General features: G+C 46.3%; 2 protein-coding genes and 1 long non-coding RNA gene across 16 annotated transcripts in view; 2 read left to right on the top strand and 1 right to left on the bottom strand.

Annotated features, from left to right (window-relative positions):
* LOC143832624 (uncharacterized) overlaps positions 1–7,096 on the bottom strand; it is a 41,347-nt gene extending 34,251 nt beyond the window's left edge. Inside the window, exon 1 of the long non-coding RNA XR_013229331.1 lies at positions 6,846–7,096. This is a non-coding gene — a long non-coding RNA (uncharacterized LOC143832624). The remainder of the gene's footprint in view (positions 1–6,845) is intronic.
* The window catches only part of CACNA1A (calcium voltage-gated channel subunit alpha1 A), a 406,947-nt gene extending 397,735 nt beyond the window's left edge, over positions 1–9,212 (top strand). For 13 of the 14 annotated variants that reach the window (XM_077327283.1, XM_077327280.1, XM_077327282.1 and 10 more), the window contains one exon: positions 7,372–9,212. In XM_077327283.1, coding sequence (XP_077183398.1) covers positions 7,372–8,064 — 693 coding nt within the window. In that variant the 3' untranslated portion in view covers positions 8,065–9,212. The remainder of the gene's footprint in view (positions 1–7,371) is intronic. The other variant, XM_077327291.1, reaches the window with a different exon arrangement.
* A 5,412-nt stretch (positions 9,213–14,624) lies between these two features.
* The window catches only part of MAN2B1 (mannosidase alpha class 2B member 1), a 32,625-nt gene continuing 25,861 nt past the window's right edge, over positions 14,625–21,388 (top strand). The window contains exons 1-2 of the mRNA XM_077327273.1: positions 14,625–14,790; positions 18,182–18,284. Coding sequence (XP_077183388.1) covers positions 14,713–14,790; positions 18,182–18,284 — 181 coding nt within the window. The 5' untranslated portion in view covers positions 14,625–14,712. The remainder of the gene's footprint in view (positions 14,791–18,181; positions 18,285–21,388) is intronic.

Below are 21,388 nucleotides of genomic sequence, written 5' to 3'. Positions count from 1 at the left end.
ATGCAATAGGTTGACTAGCTCTTCCTCTGAATTATACACCCTAAGAATATTCACCCAGCAATAGGTGTACAAATTGAAGAACTGCAGGTGGCTGAAGTAGGTGATTATAAAGATCTCTTTTAACCTTGTGATTGCACAGGCTGCTCACTTGCTCCATTTTGCACACTACCAGCACTTTCCTCTTTTATTTCTTGTCATCCCTCAAGATAGTACTAATGTGGGATATTGCATTTTCTGAGCACAGCTATGTATTTTTAGCTGGGGAAATGTGGTACTTCTCAAGACAGTGTATTCAGTGCCTCTGATTGTAATGCAGAATGCAGTTCTGCAAATATTTATGGGCTATATTCATTAATATTATTAAGGAACAGTGGCATAACGCCTTCTCTGTACTGAATAATTCACTGTTGCCTTTCTGATAATTTTCAGTTCCCTCCGTCAGTCATGGCCAAGAAATGCAGTGCACATATACAGACTTTTTTTCCTAAAAACTTTGCTCAAGCATGTTGTGCCATTTTTGAACTTTTGACTTTTTTAGTTATAGCATTTGCATATTTTCCTGTTGAACACTAGGCTATACTTATTTAAGTAGTAAAGAGCACAAATCTCTCACAACTCTAAAAGATATGTGTGGGTCAGGTATTGTACTGTTGCTGAAATAGTCCTTGTGGAAGGATCTTGCCATTGCTTTAATGCACACTGAACACATTTTGAGTGGTCAAATGGAAGGGCTGTGTGAGATGGTGCTCCACCTGTTTTGCCAGAAGCTCAACTGGGCTGAGAAGGGAAGACAGGAAACATAGCAGCACAATTCTACCAAGGAGGTCAAAGGTTATATGTAAGCTAGAAATTCACATCTGTTTAACTGCCATGGCTAATATTGGAAATTAGTTTGATGGGGATACCACAAGTTGTTAGACTGTTTGTACCTCCCACAAAACTACATTTCCCAGGGGCTTCTGCTAAGAAAAACTGAACTGAAATTCAATATGTAGTATAGATATATCCATATGAACTATTGTTTGCATGGATGAGATTTAGAAAGATATGGTTGTGGATGTTTCCCAGTACTTTTCTACCTTGTGTCTACCCAAAAAAAAAAGGTTCCATTTCCAACTATTCCATTTTGCATCAAGTGATTCCCTCCTTTACCCCATCTCAGCAGCTATTTAATCCAAAGAGAGCCCATTTATCTGTCCTTCTTATCAGACATTTGTAACAGACAGTTTATAGTAGTTTGCCTTCTATTGGTCTCCAGTTACTTATTCTGCTGTTCATTTGCAGAGAGTAAACCCAAGTATTTCAATCGTTTACAACCACCTCAAGGTATCACCAAAGGAAGCAATGATACTGAGAATCAGTAGCTGGAGGCAGGCTGCTTTGAATATAACATACCATTTTTCTCTGTTTTTCCTAAAGGGAAGAACAGCAGGAGATACTGAAGTACCTAGGCTTATGAAGTGAGTGGGGAATTCTATCACTGGAAATACAATGGAAGGCACAATCTTATCTTACAGCAAAATAAGCTGAGTCAAGGAAGGCTGGTTTTCTTCCACAGGGGTCAATCTAGTCTTACTCCAGTGCAGTTATTGTACTGCTTATGTGTCAAGAACAAGAACAGGGCCAGGATTGCTAATTAGAGTAATTATTTTGGGTCTACCACATACTGAGAAAATCAACACTGTGTCCCCAGTCCACATATTATACATGCAAGGGGCATGGAAAACGAAACTTGCCTAAGTCAAAATGAGATGCTTCCATCAGATTCGGCAGACACATTTGCACTGTAGTAGAAAACCTAAATGTGAAATCATGCTTTCCATTATTTCAAGAGAGTGTGTCCCTTTAGTAATCAATCTAATGCCCTGGTGGGATACTGAACAATCATAAAACTAAGCTCCCAAGGCGGCTGGCGTGTGCTGTGGTAATTTGTGAGCTCCACTGCAGTTTTGTTGAGTCTGCAGTGACTTGTTGACAAATTCTCATTTTAAGGTCATTTATTCGGTTGTTTTCAGTTTAGTCCATCCCATGCAAATTCTTTTATTTTGGTTCTCATTTGTTTCTATTGGAAAATCTGGACACTTTACTCAGGGTCTTCTAGCCAATCCACTTTAATTTACATTTTTATTTCTGTATCCATTGTGCTTGGCCCTGCTGTCACGGCGAGGGGAGGGCGCAGGTAAGATGGTGGTGAGCAGAAGACAAAAACCAAACTGATTCAGCAGATGGCCCCTGCCCAGCTCGCTGGCCTCTTTTTCCAGTGTCTGTGGTGTGACCCCTTTGTTGTTACACTGGTGGCACTGAACTCTCCTAGGGTTTGTGAATCTGGAAAGTTTGGAATGAAGTTGCACCTAAATAGACAGGCATGCTTCAAGCTGTACATACCACATCCAAGCAGTGGAGGAAAAACAGACATCATACAACTGCATGCATGCAGCAAACATACTTTGGACATTGGGTATGCAGAGGGAAAGCTATAATTTCCAGCAAGATATACTCCTTGTGATTCTCTCAGACTTGCACAGAAAGGCCCCTTGTACTCTGAACCACATTATCTGCTGCCATTGTTTTGAAGTGATCACAAGGCCATTATCTTTAGTAGTACTTCATTGTTGTCCCTTTATCTGTACACCGCCCGTGGCGCCGCGGGCGCCATCTGTACACCGCCCGTGGCGCCGCGGGCGCCACGGACTAAATAAAACAGTAAGGGGTTCTGGGGCGGGATGTGTCCGGGATGAGGAAGGGTCCGGATTGGACCCTTCCTCATGACAGACAACCGGAGGGACCAAACGGCAGGCGCGAAGCGCCTGCCGATTGATCCCTCCGATTCCCAGCCCCAGCAACTGCGAGCCGCGCTCAGCGCGGCTCGCAGTTGCTCCCGGCCTGACGTGGTGAGAGGCGCGAAGCGTCTCTCACCGCGTCAGGCCGGCCCCAAGGAAGCCCCCGCCGCAAACACAACACAAGACTCCAGCCACCGAGAAGCTGCAGAAAAAAAAGAAACACCCCCGGAGGAGCCTTTCGCCGCTAGCGCGACGAGAGGCAGCAGAAAAAAAAACCCCTGTAGGAGCTCCAAGCCGCCGCGCCGACGAGAGGCAGCAGAAAAAAATTAACCCTGTAGGAGCCTTTCGCAGCTCCAAGCAGCAGAAAAAAAAACCCCTGTAGGAGCTCCAAGCCGGCACGCCCACGAGAGCTAGCAGAAAAAAAAACCCTGCAGGAGCCTTTCACAGCTCCAAGCAGCAGAAAAAAAAACCCTGTAGGAGCCTTTCGCAGATCCAAGCAGCAGAAAACAAAACCCTGAAGGAGCCTTTCGCAGCTCCAAGCAGCAGGAAAAAAAACCCCTGTAGGAGCTCCAAGCCGGCACGCCCACGAGAGCTAGCAGAAAAAAAAAACCCTGCAGGAGCCTTTCACAGCTCCAAGCAGCAGAAAAAAAAACCCTGTAGGAGCCTTTCGCAGATCCAAGCAGCAGAAAACAAAACCCTGAAGGAGCCTTTCCCAGCTCAAAGCAGCAGGAAAAAAAACCCCTGTAGGAGCTCCAAGCCGGCACGCCCACGAGAGCTAGCAGAAAAAAAAAACCCTGCAGGAGCCTTTCACAGCTCCAAGCAGCAGAAAAAAAAACCCTATAGGAGCCTTTCGCAGATCCAAGCAGCAGAAAACAAAACCCTGTAGGAGCCTTTCCCAGCTCCAAGCAGCAGAAAAAAAAACCCTGTAGGAGCCTTTCACAGCTCCACGCAGCAGAAAAAAAAAGCACCTCCTGGTGTCCCCTGGGTCCTAGCGCCCATTGCATTCCTGGTTGCAATGGGCTTTCTTGCTAGTTAGTATATAATCTCAACAGCAGTTGATTGGCTTGCTTCAGATCTGTGAGATGTAGTCCTCCCTTATCTTTAGATACACTGAGTCAGCCTGAATTCTTCTTGAGTTTTGTTCATCAGTTATATGATCCTTGTGCTTCACTATTGCACAGAGGGTCAAACTATTTATGTGCCTGAGCATCTTTGTTGGATTCTTATGGACCTTGATGGACCAGTGGTCTGATTTAGTACAGCAGCTTCTCATGTTCATGTTCCTGGCTCTTGATAATCTAGAAATATGGATCACCTGTGTTACTAGAATCTTTTAAATAAGTTTCCTCAATTCCAAATTAAATTTGTTGTAGTCCTGTGATGCTGTCAATGATGGGCACTTCTCACTCTCCATCTTCTGAGGGATGGATGGTGACTAGCCTACCATCAGGACTTGGCCAGCACAGTCTCCCTCTGCAATCAGTTTAAAGATTGAATGTCCCTGTTCTTGCTCTCACACATGCTGGTAATTTGCCGCAATCTACAGTGGATTGTTTTTACAATACTCTGTGACGCTTGTCCCACTGTTTTGTTATCCCTCAGGGGTTCGCTCCTCAGCATTTCAGATGCATAAAGCTTAATCACATCTGCCTTTCCACAAACAATTGGATTCTCACTCTCAATATTTTTCTAAAGCTCTATTTCCCAAATAAATTGAAACCTCACAAACCCAAACTAAAAAGTTTAAAATAAAATCCTTTCCTTTTATCTGACAGATTTGAAGACAGAACTGAGGTGTTTCAGTTGTCCTCAGTTTCCCACAGCCAGTCTGACTAAAGAAGCCTATTGATAAATATAATATTGTACACCATATTATACAATACTGCTTTTTGAGCTGAATAAATACAAGACAACATAGAAGGCAGTCATTCCATAGAGCAACAGTACTGGGTGCTTGATCCCAGGAGACAAATACATCACAAAGGTGATTTACTAACCTTTGAACATTTCTGCTATGTTTCTCCACAACTTGTGCAGCTTAGATTTCAGCCTAGCAGGGCAGTTTTTGACTTAAGGTGACCAACTTGGCTTTGGCCTTCTGAATTATTTTCAGAGGTTGTTTTTTATCCTAGTATTCTTTGATCACCAAGTTAAATGCATCGCTTGCTGTTACCAGAAAGGTATCAAATCCATTCCAATATGGCAAAGGAAAGAAGTGACTGAGACTGAATGAACCATTGTTTCTTCACTTGGCTGGCTCAGGCAGTAGTGAAAATTGTGTTAGGCACTTTCCACAGCAATCTGGTGAAGCTGCACCTCAAAAATGTCTGAAAGTGATTGATGATGTTAATAAATGCGAAAGATGAGATTACACAGCACCAGTCACATAATCAAAGTCAAAAGAGCTGTTTCAAATATCATTGTCCCACATTTTAAAAGGCCACAGTTAACCACTAGAGTAAAAAATTCTGCCATCCCAATTTCCCCATTATTTGCTCTGGACAATGAACAAAGTTGCCATTTCCTAAGCTTTGTAATTGTTGTGGGGTCTGAACACCATCCTGGGCCTGTGACTGACAATTCCCAGATTCTTGAAACACAGCTCAGTGCACAACAGATGGCAATCCTGACCAGGATTGTTTTCTTGTATGAAAACAGTCACCTGACAGTGTCAGCTTTATCACGACATGCATCCCCCCATTCCTGCTTGCCCCTGAACACGTGCAGTCTTCCAACCAAGACAAATAAGCTTAATAGTCCTCCTGACCATTAACTTAACAACCTCTTTGGACTGCAGTCACAATGCAGGGAAGTTACATTTTTAAATCTTACTCAGTGGATTATGATCTATTTTCTGTTGCACAAAGCCAACATTTTCTGGCATGCTTTAAATGGGTCTTGTGCTCAAGTTTATTTATAGGTGAATGTACAGTCTATTGTGCCTAGAAATATAATTTAATTTCTCTTCTGCATTTTCTTTTGCATGAACAGCATTCTCATGGAACAAGTAACATAATATGGGCTCCCTGACAAAAAGCAATTCAAGAAGTTGAAAAGAAAGAGTAGCCAGCAGGCAGAGATAAGGTGGTAGAAGTGTCAGCTGTACATGATGTCTAAAAGTTAATTGAAGATTGCCACTGATTTAGAAGCCCCCATATTGTAGATCAGAAGTGTAGGCCTAGGCAGAATCATACTTTGCAACCAACAAATTTAGAAGAATGTTACTGTTAGGAATACAGTGTTCTGCTTCCCATTAAGTGTCTTTAAGTTTTCTTCAAACATACTGTGATGGCTATAGAGTACTGCTTTGATACACTGTGAGCACTCGTAGGAACTGACCAAGGAAAACACATTAACTGTCTTGGGGAATCTGCAGAGAAGTCACTTAAGAGAGTGAGGTGCACCAACTGAGAGATTGCCTCAGACACCTCTGGGATATACTCTTGAGTTGGTGCAGGGCTCCCCAGAATAGAAAGGGCATATGTTTCCAACCTATCTGGTACCACATGAACCGAGAATGCAATGAGATTATTGGGAAGCTCGGATCAGTGCAAACAGTATGAATTTAAACTGGTTCAGCAACATAGAAAGACAGACTTAAAATTTGTAGCCTTGGCTCCTAGCAGGCTATTTCACATTCCTGGACCTGGCAAATAGCAGATTGAGTGCTGGAGTTGGCCACTGAAAGGTTTCATGGTCCATTAGAAATATGACTGACAGACCCAGTTTAGCATTTATTTAGGAACAGTATGCTGTACAGATGGTGAGCTTTGAATACTCTTTGCTGCTGGCATGTTTGTGAGCAGTCCCGACAAAGACAGATATAGGTGAGCGAACAGTTTGCATTCAGGACTCTGGCAGCCTCCGTCAAGAGTTCGGCTCTGTTCCAAACTTCTCCAGACCCAGTGTTCTCCCTCCTCTCTCCTTGCTAGACTTCCACCCCCACCCTTTGCCACTTCCTGAATCCTACCCTTCTCTGTCCCAACCAACTCCCCTCTTTTCTTTTTCAAGCTCCAAATACCTTTTCTAATCCCCCCAATCACTTTGATAATGTGTAATACAGACCTATGCTTTGCCGATCCTTCTCCTTGTCCCGCCTTTCTCCTTCAAACTTTGTTCCCCTGTTTTAATACAAATTATTTTTGCGCTCTTTTCTTTTGCTTTCTTTTTGGAAGCGTGCAAGTAATTCTTATAAGCTTTTTTGCTACTTTTTAAAACCCTGAAACTTACCAAAACAAACCTCCATTTCTCATTTCTCTTTTTTTTTTGCTTTTGTTTTGTGTTCTCTCCCTCCCCTTCTCTGGTTTACTTTATTTGTGCCCTTCTTCGTTGTCTCCCGGCCCTCCTCCCCTCCCCCTTCCTTCCACCCTGATGTGGCTGTGGCTTAATATTCTTTTCTCCATTCGATGGGTTTGTCGTTCCTTTGCCTTCCTCGTTTACCCACGATTTGACGTTTCTTGTCCTTGTCTGTGTCCCACCCGCCCACTTCGTGCCCTTCCCGCCCCCGCCCCCTCTCCCTCCTGTCTCTTCTCGGTTGATTTTCCTTGTATATTTTTTCTTTTTGATTTCCTTTGTTTCAATTTTCGTGTAGGGCAGTAGTTCCGTAAGTGGGAGTCCCGTCCTCTCTACGTCTGGCACCAGCACCCCGAGGCGAGGCCGCCGCCAGCTCCCACAGACCCCTTCTACGCCCCGGCCACATATCTCCTACTCCCCCGTGGTCCGTAAGGCCGTCAACACCGGCCCCCAGCAGCCGCAGGCCGTGCACTCCAGCCGACTCTCCAGCCCGGCGCCGAGACGCTACCCCTCGCTGCCCGCCGAGCACCACGTCTCGGAGCGCCGCAGCAGGTCTCCGGCCCTGGAGCGGCACACCGTCCCGCCGAGGAACGACTCGCCGCGGGCCTACCGCCACGCCAGCAGTCGCTGGTCGGCCCCGCACGTCTCCGAGCCGCACGCGGGGCCCCGCCATGGCAGCGGCTACTACCGGAGCCCGGACTACGCCGCCCCGGCGGGCGACGAAGCCTTCCCCTACGAGACAATGCGGGAGCAGCAGCAGCAGCAGCGGGAGCAGCAGCGGGAGCGAGAGCACGGGGGCAGCAGCTCAGGACGGTCGCCCAGAACTTCCCGCGTGGGCGGCGGCCCGTCCTCCCTCTCGCCCTCCAGGCACGGGCGGCGGCTCCCCAATGGCTACTACCCCTCGCACGGACCCGCCAAGGCGCGCGGCACAGGCGCGCGCAAAGGACTGCACGAACCTTATAGCGAAACCGACGAGGACGACTGCTGCTAACCTCGAAGGGGCAGGGGAGGGCAGGGCGAGGGAGGGGGGCCCCCACATTACACACGCGCACGCGCGCCAGACACACGCCACACACGAGCCCGGGGGGGGGAGGGAGGGGGAGGGAGGAAGAGCCCAACGATTGCGACCTGCCAGCTGAGCGGGGAAGGCGCCCTGGAGGAGAAGCCTGCAGCGGTGGGGCGAGGGAAAGAGACTTCTATCTTTTGTGGAGGGGTTTCGGGGCTGGGGTGGGGGGACACCAGGGTTTCGGGGTCGGGTGGGGCGGCCAGGGCCACGAGGGTCTGGGAGATCAGAGCATGTTTTATCTTTTGCAGATCAAGTTGTGTGTGTGGTGATTCGAGGGGGGGAGGGGGGACGTTACTCAGAACCTACAAAAGAAAATGCCCCCAGGCGTGGGGGGGGGGGGGCTGGCGGGAATCGAGCAGTCCAGGAGCCCCACGCCGTGGCTCTCAATATGCCTCTGAGAAACGAGACCAGAGGCCAACTTTTACCTAGCGACAGGGATCGGAGCGATGGGAAGCATTCTCACAACCTCAGCAAAGACGTTTCGGGAAAGCTTAAAACAAAAACCTTTTAAAAAACGTAAAATGAAGCAAAAAGACAAAAAAAAAAAACCACCCAAACAAACAAAACAATCCTGGGCTTCTATTGATGAGTTTTATCATCTCAATTTACCTGGTTAACTTAAAAAAACAGTTTTAAAAAAAGTTTGTGGCCTGCCATTTTAAGAGGGACACACGCACGTGAACACACACCCAACACATACACACACACACACACAAAGGAGTGCTTGCTGGTTATACCAAACCCTAATATTACTGCCTGCAGAGATAAAAAAAGATAATAAAACTAAACAGAAAAAAACAAAAAAGGACAAAAATAATTGATAAAAATGAAGCATTTTCTTCTGACATTTTGGTCCTGCTTGAAAAAAAGAAAAAGAAATGACATCAAAAATTAATAATTCCTCAGCTTCTTTATTTCTTTTTTCCTACTTTGTTTGAAAAAAAAAGTTGAAAAAAACCTGTGGGATTGGGACTGTGAAATATTGCATGAAACAAAGTAAAAAGTCAAATGAAAAAAAATTAAAAATCCTTTAAAAAAACAAAAATATTAAAAAAATGAATTTTTGATTGAAATGTTCTTTTGTTGTTACTCTCATGTTTTGCTCTCCTGTTCTCCTTCCCCCCTCCCTTTCCCCTGTGCTTAAGATGATGTGATGCTGCATGAAGGGAAATGTACTGCTATGCATGGTTGATGAGAAGTTTTGCTATTTGCTGCTTTCTGAGATGAGGAATATGGACAACAGGTTATTAAGTAGAAGCTGGTCCACAAGAGTGCTTAGACTGGATGGGAGTCTTCTTTCCCCCCAAATTTGTTCATTTCCCAAATACACAGATAGGTTTGTATTCAACCCCAGCAAACTTTTTATCTACCCATCTAAGCTCATCTAAACCCCCACCGGAGTACCAGTTATATTTTCGAAGGCCATCATAGTTATTACCTGGAATGATATGATAAAATAATCAAACAAGCCTTTTATCTTCCACACTCTGTACCACTGGCTGGACACCGACTGAGAATGAATTAACAAAATTTAGTAATGGTTTTCTGACTTTGTAATCTACAGACCCATGAGATATCCTTTGATATATTAGAAGTGAGAGATACTGGAATAACACTAGGAGAAAAAGAGAACTGGGCATTTATCTGTGTATGTTATTTTAAGGATGTCATGTGCCCACCCATGGTACTTGACAGAGCCAGTTTGGTGTAGTGGTTAGGAGTGCGGACTTCTAATCTGGCATGCCAGGTTCGATTCTGCGCTCCCCCACATGCAACCAGCTGAGTGACCTTGGGCTCCCCACGGCACTGATAAAACTGTTCTGACCGAGCAGTGATATCAGGGCTCTCTCAGCCTCACCCACATCACAGGGTGTCTGTTGTGGGGAGAGGAATGGGAAGGCGACTATAAGCCGCTTTGAGCCTCCTTCGGGTAGGGAAAAGCGGCATATAAGAACCAACTCTTCTTCTTCTTCTACATGCATGTGGTAGATAGCTATGGCCAATCCAGGTGCCCTGATGTGTACCCATGGGACCAAGGGCTTGTAATCAAGTAAGTGTCACATACATACAATACATATTTACATAAAATGGACCTTCATGGCCTGAGGTACATGGATCTGCTATAAACTGGCATTAAAGATGTCATCGAGAACAAATGATAAAGAACACTGGGCCTGATACATTAATTGATATAAAGTGGCAAAGCTGAACTGGGATCAATATGGCTGTATCACCTGCTGATGGCATTACCAGGGGCAACATTGCAACCGAGAATCCAGCCTTCATTAAAATACTGAAGCAAGGGTATATCTTGTCTTTGTCTTAATTCAGACAAAATAAAAACACAGTACATGAAGACTAGGCTGTTAAGAATGGCTAATATTTTGTAATGTAGCAGGGCCTAGTAACATAGGGGTCAATATAGTCCAAGGATCCTTCTGAAGTCCCAACTGTACAGCTCTGGGACAGTAGCTGCCACCTGATCCTTCTTGTTAAAATGGAAAGTGGGATTATGTAAAAGACTGTTGCAAAGACAGTCAACATATGTAATCTCTGGGGCCTATGGTTCAGGGCTGAAGCTGTATTTTGCAGTATAACCCACTTTACACCTGTGTCTTCAGGTTCTAAAATAAAGTTGTTAATGGACATGGCATTATAAACAAAACACAACGGGATGTAACATTAAGGTATGGAATCTTAACAGAGACAACTTTTAATAAATGTATTTTCCTCATGAGTTAAAGGTATGTCTTATGGTACCTAGATAAAGATTAGGGGTTCAGGAAATCAGATTAATTCACTTAGTCTGGCTTGTGACCAGACTCTAACTTGTCATTTCCTTGCATTGGTATAAGATGTAAACCAAGTACTCATTTCCCACCATTGTGATCTTGGGACTCCTGAGGATTATGGCAGGAAGAAGTCACTTGTCATATCTAAAATAATGGCTACTGATAGACAAATTCCCATGCTCCAGTTAGAGCTAGCAAAGAAATACAGACTCTCTACATTTACCACTTACTTGAACGGGCTTAGATTCAAGTGGGTGGCCATGCTGGTCTGAAGCTGCAGAACAAATGTTGAGTCCAGTGGAACCTTTAAGACCAACAAATCTTTATTCAAGGTATGAGCTTTTGTGTGCACACACACTTTTTCAGATACAACACATGGCATTGTACATGAGGAAGTGTGCATGCACATAAAAGCTTGTATCTTGAATAAAATTTTGTTGGTCTTAAAGGTGCCACTGCACTCAGCATTTGTTTTGAATGGGTTTACACTGGGCATGAAGGAAAGCAGTCCCACCAACTCTATATAATGACTGAAGATATCTAAGCTTGTCTTTCAAGGCCTTCCTATATTTTACCATTCTTCAGCTCACATAACTTGGGGCATGACCACACATTATGGCAGTCATAGAGTAACTGTAGTCAAGCACATTTGCAGTTTGCAGTTCACGACATCACGGCGCAGAAACATGTTGAGCTGCAGCTTGCAAGATAGCTGAAATATTCACAAACAGGTCATTCACCAACACACACACATACACAACTTATACTATTAAAAAGTGGTTGTGTTAACCAAAAGGCTGTTACATGTGACTCACCAGAGATCACTGCAACTGTATTATTAAACAAACCAAGGTAAAAGGTCAGGTCAAAGGCTGTTTGAGGGAGTTCACTAGAAAGGTAATAGATGCCAGCACCTAGGAAGTATGAGTTCACCTTAAGAGGGGAAAGTGGCTATGCTGGCTGTCCCCATAATAATTGTCATAAGACATTATCTGGATAAAACAGCAACTTCCATACCTAGTTCAATCCTACACAAGGTAAGTTTCATACCAGGACCATTAGATGGTGCGGCATTGAAGCTGGTACAAAAAGTATGGCTGGAAACCGCAACCCAAAGTACATTTTTCTGGGGCAAACGTACATATTGATTGTCTGCATGCCTGCTCAGAGGAAGTCCCACTGAGTTCTTAGGAGTCCCACTGGTAACTGAGCAAAGGATCAATGTAGATGTTTCTGTGATACTGGAAGCAACCTTGGAAGTCTGAGTGCTAACTTGCCATACAAGAAACCCAGGAACTGATTACATGGAACATGCATGAATACACCAAAGTAAATATGGACTAGATCCCCCCCCCAAAAAAAAAAAGTAGATTTGCATTGCAATATTAGCAATAATATTCTGTTTGCTAGTTGAGTGGGATGAAAACTTCCCAGCTTACATCATTCTCTTCTCCATTTTTTCCTGGTATAGCCACTGCATTAGTATTGCTACTACTGTGAATAAGAATGACCTGTACTTCAATGGACCTATAGGGTAGAATTACATTTAGTGTTGTCTGTTAAGTCTGACTATATATGTTATATTAGTGATGAATTACAAAAACTTGGTATGTAGCAGAGTAATTCAGTAAAATTAGCAGGGTGGGATAGCCACAGAGCACTGCAATAGGATTTGGACTGTAGAAATGTGGAACCAACCAGAAAACTGAATCAAAGATGAAGCAAGCTTAAATAGTAAAATTATGTACTACACAATGCCAGAAGTTATATAATAGGATTCCCTTTACTGGTATAGTCCACAGTCTCTAACCCTTTGCCCAGGCATCTTTCTGTACCATTATGTTACAGTACAGTTAATATTATCATCATGGTAACATTTAAAACAAAACACAGAAAAGGGAAGTACACTAAGGAGAAAAGTGAATCTGCTATAAAGAACACATCAGGGCACCTGGAAGGCTGTTGGAATAAATCAAGTTAAGCTACATTATATACCAAAAAGGTTAGGGAAATGTCAACAACCTCAGGTATGCAGATGATAAAACTCTAATGGCAGAAAGCGAAGAGCAACTAAAGAGCCTCTTGATGCAGGTGAAAGAGAGTGCAAAAGTTGGCTTGAAACTCAACATCAAGAAAACAAAGATCATGGCATCCGGTCCTCTCAATTCCTGGCAAATAGATGGGGAAGAACTGGAGGTAGTGACAGATTTTATTTTCCTGGGCTCCAAGATCACTGCAGATGGGGACTGCAGCAAGGAAATTAAAAGACACTTGCTCCTACGGAGGCAAATCTAGACAGCATCCTAAAAAGCAGAGACATCACTCTGCCAACTAAAGTACGTCTAGTCAAGGCTATGGTCTTCCCAGTTACAATGCATGGCTGTGAAAGTTGGACCATAAGGAAGGCCGAGCGCCAAAGAATTGAGGCTTTTGAACTCTGGTGCTGGAGAAGACTCTTGTGAGTCCCTTGGGCTGCAAGGCGAACAAACCAGTCAGTCCTAGAGATCAGCCCTAACTGCTCCTTAGAAGGCCAGATCCTGAAGATGAAACTTTTGACCACCTCATGAGAAGGAAGGACTCCCTGGAGAAGAGCCTAATGCTGGGAGCGATTGAAGACAAAAGAAGGGGACGACAGAGAATGAGGTAGCTGGATGGAGTCACTGAAGCAGTAGGTGCAAACTTAAATGTACTCCAGGGAATGGTAGAGGACAGGAAGGCCTGGAGGATCATTGTCCATGGGGTCGTGATGGGTCGGACACGACTCCCTTGCAGATGGGGAGTGAGCGTGGATATATTTGGAAAAGGTTTTACAGATGGAAATGGCTTGAAATGAATTGCCTTCGTAGATTCTCCCTGTCCCGTTGAGGGAGCCAGGCTAGAACTGTCCCAATTGAAATTTAATTCTCAGGTCTGAGGACAGAACTCTGCAAGGCTGGTGACTTGCGGAGATGCTTGGGTGGAGACGAATGGAGCATGGGGACAGCTTCCCTTTTAAGGGCTCTCATGTCCACAACTGGGAGTGCATCTGTCCGTTAGTCTTCAGTACTGACATTTTTTATTTCCTTTACTATGTTTCCCCTCCAGAGCTGAACCCAAACAAATGATGATCTAATAAACTTAGCTCATTATTTCTCTCAGAGCCTTGTATGTGGTAAAGGCCTTCATTATGCTGTCTACCAACCCATCGCCCGCTCTCTATTTATATACGTGAGCTTGCAACTCCCATTTCATTGTCTGTCGAAGTGTGCTGTGCATACCAAAGCTTACACCCCGAATAAAACTCTGTTGGCCTTAAAGGTGCCCCAGAACTCCAACTTGGTTCTGCTGCCCACCGGTATCCGTTTCAACTGCTTCACGGGACAGAGCTAGGTCATCTACCACGTGGCGGCACACGTCTCCGATCACTCCCGATCTCCCGCCGGGGGGTGGGGGTGGGGAGACGGACAGAGCAGAAGGTTCCGGGGCTTCTTGCTCATCCCTCTCCCGCCCGGGACTTTTCCGCGGGGGATCCTGGGAACGCCCGAACACGGACGGGGCCCGCTTCAGCTTCCCGCCTCTTCTATTGGCCGCCGCCGCCGCCGCCGCCGCCCGGCGAGGAGGAAGTGTCTCCGCCCCCCCCTCCTCCGACTCAGCCAATTGTCTGGCGGCGAAGGCGGCGCTTCGAAGGCGGCCGCTGGGGAGGCGGGGCCGGCGGGGAACTCCGCGGAGGCTGTCAGGTGAGCGGCGGCTCACATGACAGCATCGCTCTTCCGGCTGCCTGGGCTGCGGCAGGCTGGCGGCGATGGCGGCCGCGGGGCTCCGGGGGCTCCTCTTGGGAGCAGCGCTGCTGTGCGGGGGCGTGGCCGCCTGCGGGTACCAGGTATGGGGTCGGGGGAAGGAAGCGAAAGCCGCTCTGTCTGCGAAGGGCGTCTGCGGGGAGCAAAGCCAGACAGGCAGTCAAAAGAACCCAGATCGGGGAAGACGAGGAGAGGGCAATATGTACCGATTCACAGGAATTGCTCGCATCAGGGACTGCCTGGTGCTATCATTTTTTCTCCCCAGTATCTAAAAAAGAACCTCGATGAAGATTTTAGGGTTTGGGTGGGGGGTGGGGGGTGGGGGCTGGGGGGAACCCAATCATGTGGCATTGCTAAAGTGATCTCTCAAAAACAGGCCTTCAAGGTTGCTTGAGTGAAAGGTGGGATCCTGGGGAAACTCTGAAAGAGGAAGTGTGATGCGACACACCCAGAGCCTCCTGCTTTCTGTATCAGTATGTGTCACAATAACTGGCTGCTGCCATGTTCTGCTAATGTGCATTTGAGTTCCTACTTTTCCTCTGAGGATCCAGTCAGGAGGGCAAAAGCCTGTGAAGAGGAAACAGTTCTGGGTTAAATCCTCTGTTACAGGCTGCCTGAGAAAGAGTGCTTTTAGCGGGCAGGAGCTCCATGTCGGAAGTCCAAAGAGTGGGAAAGCAGTCCTGGCTCAGAAGGCAAAGCCATCCAGTTTGGGCTTTTCATGCAGAGAAGGGTTGGAGGCAAAGTATGCCAGAATTGGCCTGCTGAGTCAGAGAGCATCGAAAGCCAGGAGTCTGTCCCCAGCAATGGCTACTATTTGAGAAATCAGTATGATAGCATAGTTAACATGCTGGACTTTGAGCAGAGTCTTGTGCTCAACCTCCCTCTCGGCCATAAAGTTCACTAGGAGGCCAGTCTAGGCCAGTCATTCTGTCTCAGCCTAACTCACCTCACTGGGCTGTTTTCTTTCTCCTGCCTCACAGAGGCTTGTTGTGAAGGTAAAGCAAGAAGAGAGGGAGAGCCACATTTGCTACTCTTCATCCAAGGATAGAGGGGATAAATGGTAGATGCCATTATTCCCCTAAGCAAATGTATTTTGAACATTGTTGTGTGCTGTGACAGGGAATGTTACAAGCCACATAAATATGTGTCTTCTACCATCTGTTTTCCCCTCCACCGCTGCTTCTGGGGCAGTTTGGGATGGCATCCAATTATATAAATCCCTGCTCTTTGTGACCTTTCACTCCTCCCAGAAAGAATTGAATTGGACTCGGTTTCCCTTTGCGGGCATAAACTGATTAGAGCACTGGTCCCCAACCTTTTTATTACTGGGGACCGGTCAATGCTCGACAATTTTACTGAGGCCCAGGGGAGGTAGTCTTTTGCTGAGGGACATCACTGCTGCCACCTGAGCCCCTGCTCCACTTGCTTTCCCGCTGATGCCCCTGATTTCCCGCCGCCCACTGGGGGCGCTGCCAGCAGCAGCTGTGCAGTGCTATGCCAAGGGGGAGCCCCAGCCATCGCGGCTGCTGGAAAGCACCAAAGGTGAGCCGGCGGCAGAGTAACAGGGCAGCCCCCGAGGCAGCAGCCAGGGAGGAGGACAAGGAGGAGCTGCGGCCCGGTACTGACTGATCTATGGACTGGTACCGGTCCCCGGACCAGGGGTTGGGGACCACTGGATTAGAGGACAATAGGACCAGTGGGTCCTATTGGTCTTAGGAGATCCCTTTCCCAACAACTGTGTCCTTCCTTTCTAATCTGCTACTTTGCTTTCTTCTTCGCTTCTGTTATGCCCTGGATGTTTCTGAGCTTGAAAGTCTGGCCAGTATGGCTCCTGGCAAAAGTTCCCATCTACATGATCTTGGCATTGACTTCCCTAAAGAAGCCGTTTTTGTACTTTTTATCGTCTCATACCTGCATTGAGGTTTCTCATGCTTCTCGAGTACATTTGCTACCTCTGCACATTGGCAGCATAACTTATTTGCTTCATGTGTACATCAAGGCCAGATTGTATCGAGGGAGCACAGTGCTAAAGGGCTTAAATTCTTGCAGCAAATAAACCCAGCAGCTAATGGAAATTATTGCTGTGGATTGTTGTCAAGGCCAGTAGCAAATGATGTAGAGCACTTGAAAACCAGGAGAGCAGCACAGCTCAGGTCTCTCTACATGTCACTTTGGAAACCTTCACTTCTTGTAACTCAGAAGCATCTTGCATTTAAAATTGTAACATACCCTCTTGTCTATTGCTAGACTCCTAAGTATTTGTAAATTGAAAGCTTTCCTATGAGTCAGAAAGATACTTTTCCATTGGGCCACAGAATTGTTTGCCACAAACATGGTGCACGTGGCTGGCAGGCCTTTCCTGCCCAAGAGCCTAACCCATGCTTCTACACTCCAGCCACAGTAGCATGTATTTGTGTGTGCACACATGTGTGCCTACCTGTGCCCACCCCAGCAGAGAAGGATTTGCTTTCTCAGGGTGGAAGAGTCTGTAGATGCCTTTTGTGGAAGGAGAAGGTGCCACAGCTACTTTCTTGCTGTCTCTGAATTCCTCTTTATACATGAAGCTTAAAGCATTTGGTGCTCTTTAATGTGAATGTAAATCTGTGTAGGCCAAGATTTTTGTGTGATGAATGTTTCTCTTCTGTGTTAAAGTGGTCTCAATTGTGCAAGTCTCACCTATGAACACATTCTTGGACTGTTTGTTGCTCCAGCAGCGAAAGAAAAGCAGAAGCTGAATGGCAGTTTCTGTATGCTGGTTGCTGACAGCCCCCTTTGGCTTACTGCAATTTTCCTGTATAAATTCTGTCCTATGCTGCCATTCTTTTGTTCCTCTGTATTTTACTAATGTGATGATTGTAGTGGAATCAAAGCACCCTTGGCCTGTACAAAAATAAACTGGTTCCTACATTTATTCAGAAGAAAGTCTCATGATTTCATTGGGAGTAAAGCAGACTGCAAGTAAAGCAGACAGGACTTTGGCTGTCCTGCTGTTAGTACTAGGGCATGCCACCTTCTCAGCAGGAGAACCTGGAGAATTTGGGCATGCAGCCTTTGTTGATTATATTCTGTCAAATCCCATTCCAGCTAAGAAATGGGAGTGCCAAGAATGTCTCCCTCCCCTTGACTTACCTAGTAGATCAGAATTGTTTCCCAATGCACACTATGAGCAGGATTGTACAAGGCCTTCTTTTTGGCTGTTCTGACATTTTTACGTTGTGCTTCTCTGCTTGTAGAAAAGGCAATTTGAAGCCATTGGGTAAGGAACCTTATAGGGGAGTCCTCAGCTGGCCACTAGCTTCCTATGACTCACTTAATCAGTAGTAGCATTAAACTAGCTCTCAGGGAGGGCTTTTCCCCCTTCCTCCAGAGTTGCCTTTTCAGCTGACCAGGGCTTCCTTGTGGTGGTTTGTGAGTGTTTTGCTGTGTCACTTAGCTCTGAGAAGCACCCTGACCCTCCCTCTCTGCTTTTTTTAGTCCTGCCCTGTGACAAAACCCAACATGCTCAATGTCCATCTTATCCCGCACACACACGATGATGTGGGCTGGCTGAAGACGGTGGATCAGTATTATTTTGGAGGTGAGTGGCAGCAGCTGGGCAAGCTTCCTGGGGAGGGGGGGAGGGGGTTGACTCAGTATGGCTCCAGCAGTGCTGTTAGGACCAAGAAGGCTTAATGACGTGGGCAGACAAAAGCCCTTTTGCTGGCCTTTGAGGTCTGGCATCAGTGCCAAGGCTGACTGTGTGCAGGGTGGAGCAGGTATGTGCTCCTCCAGTCTTTTGGTCAGATTAAGTAAACCATGCCAGTGATTCTCTAGGAGAGCCAAGCCCTGTATCTCCTTGTCAGTGAATCATAAGGCTCCTTATCTTAGAGCCAGCTTGATGTTGTCGTCAAGAGTGGCGTCTTCTAATTTCCACTCCTCTTCCACATGCAGCCAGCCGGCTGACAGCCAGTCTCAGTTCTCTCAGAGCTCTCTCAGCCCCACCTAACTCACAGGATTTCTGTTGTGGAAAGAGGAAGGGAAAGGTGTTTGTAAGCCACTTTGAGACTCCTTAAGAGAGTAAAAAGCAAGGTACAAAAAACAGTTTCCTCTCTTCTTACTATCGCACATCTGATCTTAAGCCTAAGAAAGTCTTCTTAAGCACGTTTCATGCTTGCTCAGTAGAGTGGCCAAAAATCTGCTGCAAGGTCTGAGAATACTTGGGATGGGTGCTTACAGTACTCCTCCCAACAGCTCTGTAAGGCAGGCCAGCGTAATTCTGCTGTATTCCAAATAAGTCTGAGAGGAAAAGAAGACCTAAGGCCATCCCAGGTGTTCGGGGCAAGAATGCCCTTTTAGGAACCTGATAGGTTGAGCAGCAGAAAAATATATATTAAAATGCAAATATATTTATTATAATTCATGTGCACGTATAAAATATTAAAATATCAACATCTTACCACCCTAGAGGAACAGCACCAAAATAATAACCAGTTGGACATCAGCTGCAAGGCCTTTGCAAGTCACTTTGCAGATAAAATCTTGACACTCCACCACAACCTCCCTCATACTTTAGACACAGAAAGTGAACTACAGGCTCCTTGGCCGTCTTTGGAGAGTTTACTGAGTAACTTCAGACGACTCACACTACTGAAGTTGCTAAAGGCAGAGAAGCCAACCACTTGCTCTCTAGATCCATGTCCATCATGGCTACTTAAAACATAGGACACAAGAGTAGTAGCCCCTCTGGGAGATAATCAACCTCTCCCTTTCAACAGGAGAATTCCCGGAGGGACTAAAAGAGGCAGTGGTTCACCTGCTATACAAAAAACCTTCTCTGGACCTGCAACAGCAATCCAACTACCGCCCCATCTCACATTTAGCGTTTCTGGGGAAGATGCTTGAAAAGGCTGTCGCAGACCAACTGTCAACATACATGGAAGAAGCTTCAGTCCTAGACCCATACCATTCAGGTTTCTGGCCTGGCCATGGGGTAGAGACAGCATTAGTCACCCTGATGGACAACCTCCATCGCCAGTTGGACCTGGGCGGGTTGACACTGCTTATATTATTAGATCTCTCAGCAGCGTTCAACGCAGCTGACCATGAACTTTTAGCTCACTGCCTTGCCAATGCCGGAATCAGAGGGACTGCCCTTCAGTGGCTGATCTCCTTTCTCCGGAATGGTGGACAGAGGGTAGCATTAGGAGAGAGCTCATCAAGCCGGGGCCAACTGGCTTGCAGAGTCCCCCAGGGGGCAGTTCTCCAATTCTATTTAACAACTTTATGCACTCTCTTGCCCAACTGGTGCAGAGGTTTGGGCTGGGTTGCCACCAATATGCTGATGACACCCAGCTCTTCCTCCTGATGGATGGCTGCCCTGACTCTCCCTCAGAAACATTAGCCAGATGCCTGGAAGCAGTGATGGGGTGGCTTAAGCAGAGTCGTCTGAAGCTCAACCCTTCAAAGACAAAGGTCTATGACCGGGCAGGAAAGGCCCAAGTAAGGAAGTGCACCTACCCAACCTTGATGGAGTATGGCTATCAGTGGCCCACTCCACTAGGAACCTGGGGGTGATTCTTGATGCCTCCATCTCAATGGAGGCTCAGATCATGATGATAGCATTGCTGGTATTTACTACCATCACCAAGCCAAACTATTAGCACCCTACTTGGCTCCGGAACACCTAGCCACAGTGATCCATGATCACCTCTAGACTGGACTTCTGCAACTCGTTCTACACCGGCCTGCCATTATCCTTGATCCGGAAACTACAACTGGTCAAATGCAGCAGCCAGGGTCCTCATAGCAACGCCTAGGAGGTCCCACATCCAGCCCATGATCCAGCAGCTGCGCTGCTTCTGGTCAAATTCCAGATCAGTCTTAAGGTTTTGGTTATCACCTTTAAGGCCACGCATGGCCTGGGCCCAGTGTACCTAAGGGATCGCCTTTCTGCCAACACCCCTCAAAGAGCCTTGCACTTTACTCTTCCAACCTCCTGATGGTCCCTGGACCCAAGGAAGCCCATTTGACCTCAACCAGGGACAGAGCTTTCTCCATCCCGGCCCTCACCTGGTGGAATGAGCTCCCCAAGGAGATCAGTGCCCTGACAGGTCTTGAACAGTTCCACAGGGGCCTGCGAAAGGGAGCTCCTTCGCCAGGCATTTGGTTGAGGTTGACTCGAACCACCGCTTCCCATTGGCTCCCAAGCCTCCCTCCAATGACAACCACTACAAATTCATCCAACCCACTGGGCCTCAGTATGAGTTGAATTCAATACTCTTTGCAGTATTCTATAATGTTATTATTATTACTATGTTAATGTTATTGTTATTACCATGTTATTACAAATGGAATTACCTGTATTGTTCCTGTTTCATGTAAACTGCCCTGAGCCTTCGGCAGTATATAAATACAATAATAAATAAATAAAGATAAATTAATCACACCCTGTTGCACAAATCCAAAACATATTGACACGTGGATAAATGACAAAAACCATATGCATTTCAATCCCTCTTGGGGTCTTCTTCAATGGTCTAACATTTAAGTACATTAATGCGAACTAATAATGAGGACTATAAGGCAGAGGCAGGCAGGGTGGAGGCCTGTGGCACCCCTGGCTCTGCACGGGAGGCTGTGCAGAAGGCTCTAGCTTCCTTGGCACCCCTGTTACGCGGCTCTGCACACCGTAGGGAGGTGGGC

Source organism: Paroedura picta, chromosome 3 (assembly GCF_049243985.1).
Source record: "Paroedura picta isolate Pp20150507F chromosome 3, Ppicta_v3.0, whole genome shotgun sequence".
NCBI lineage: Eukaryota > Metazoa > Chordata > Lepidosauria > Squamata > Gekkonidae > Paroedura > Paroedura picta.
This window is presented reverse-complemented; position numbering and strand designations above follow the sequence as displayed.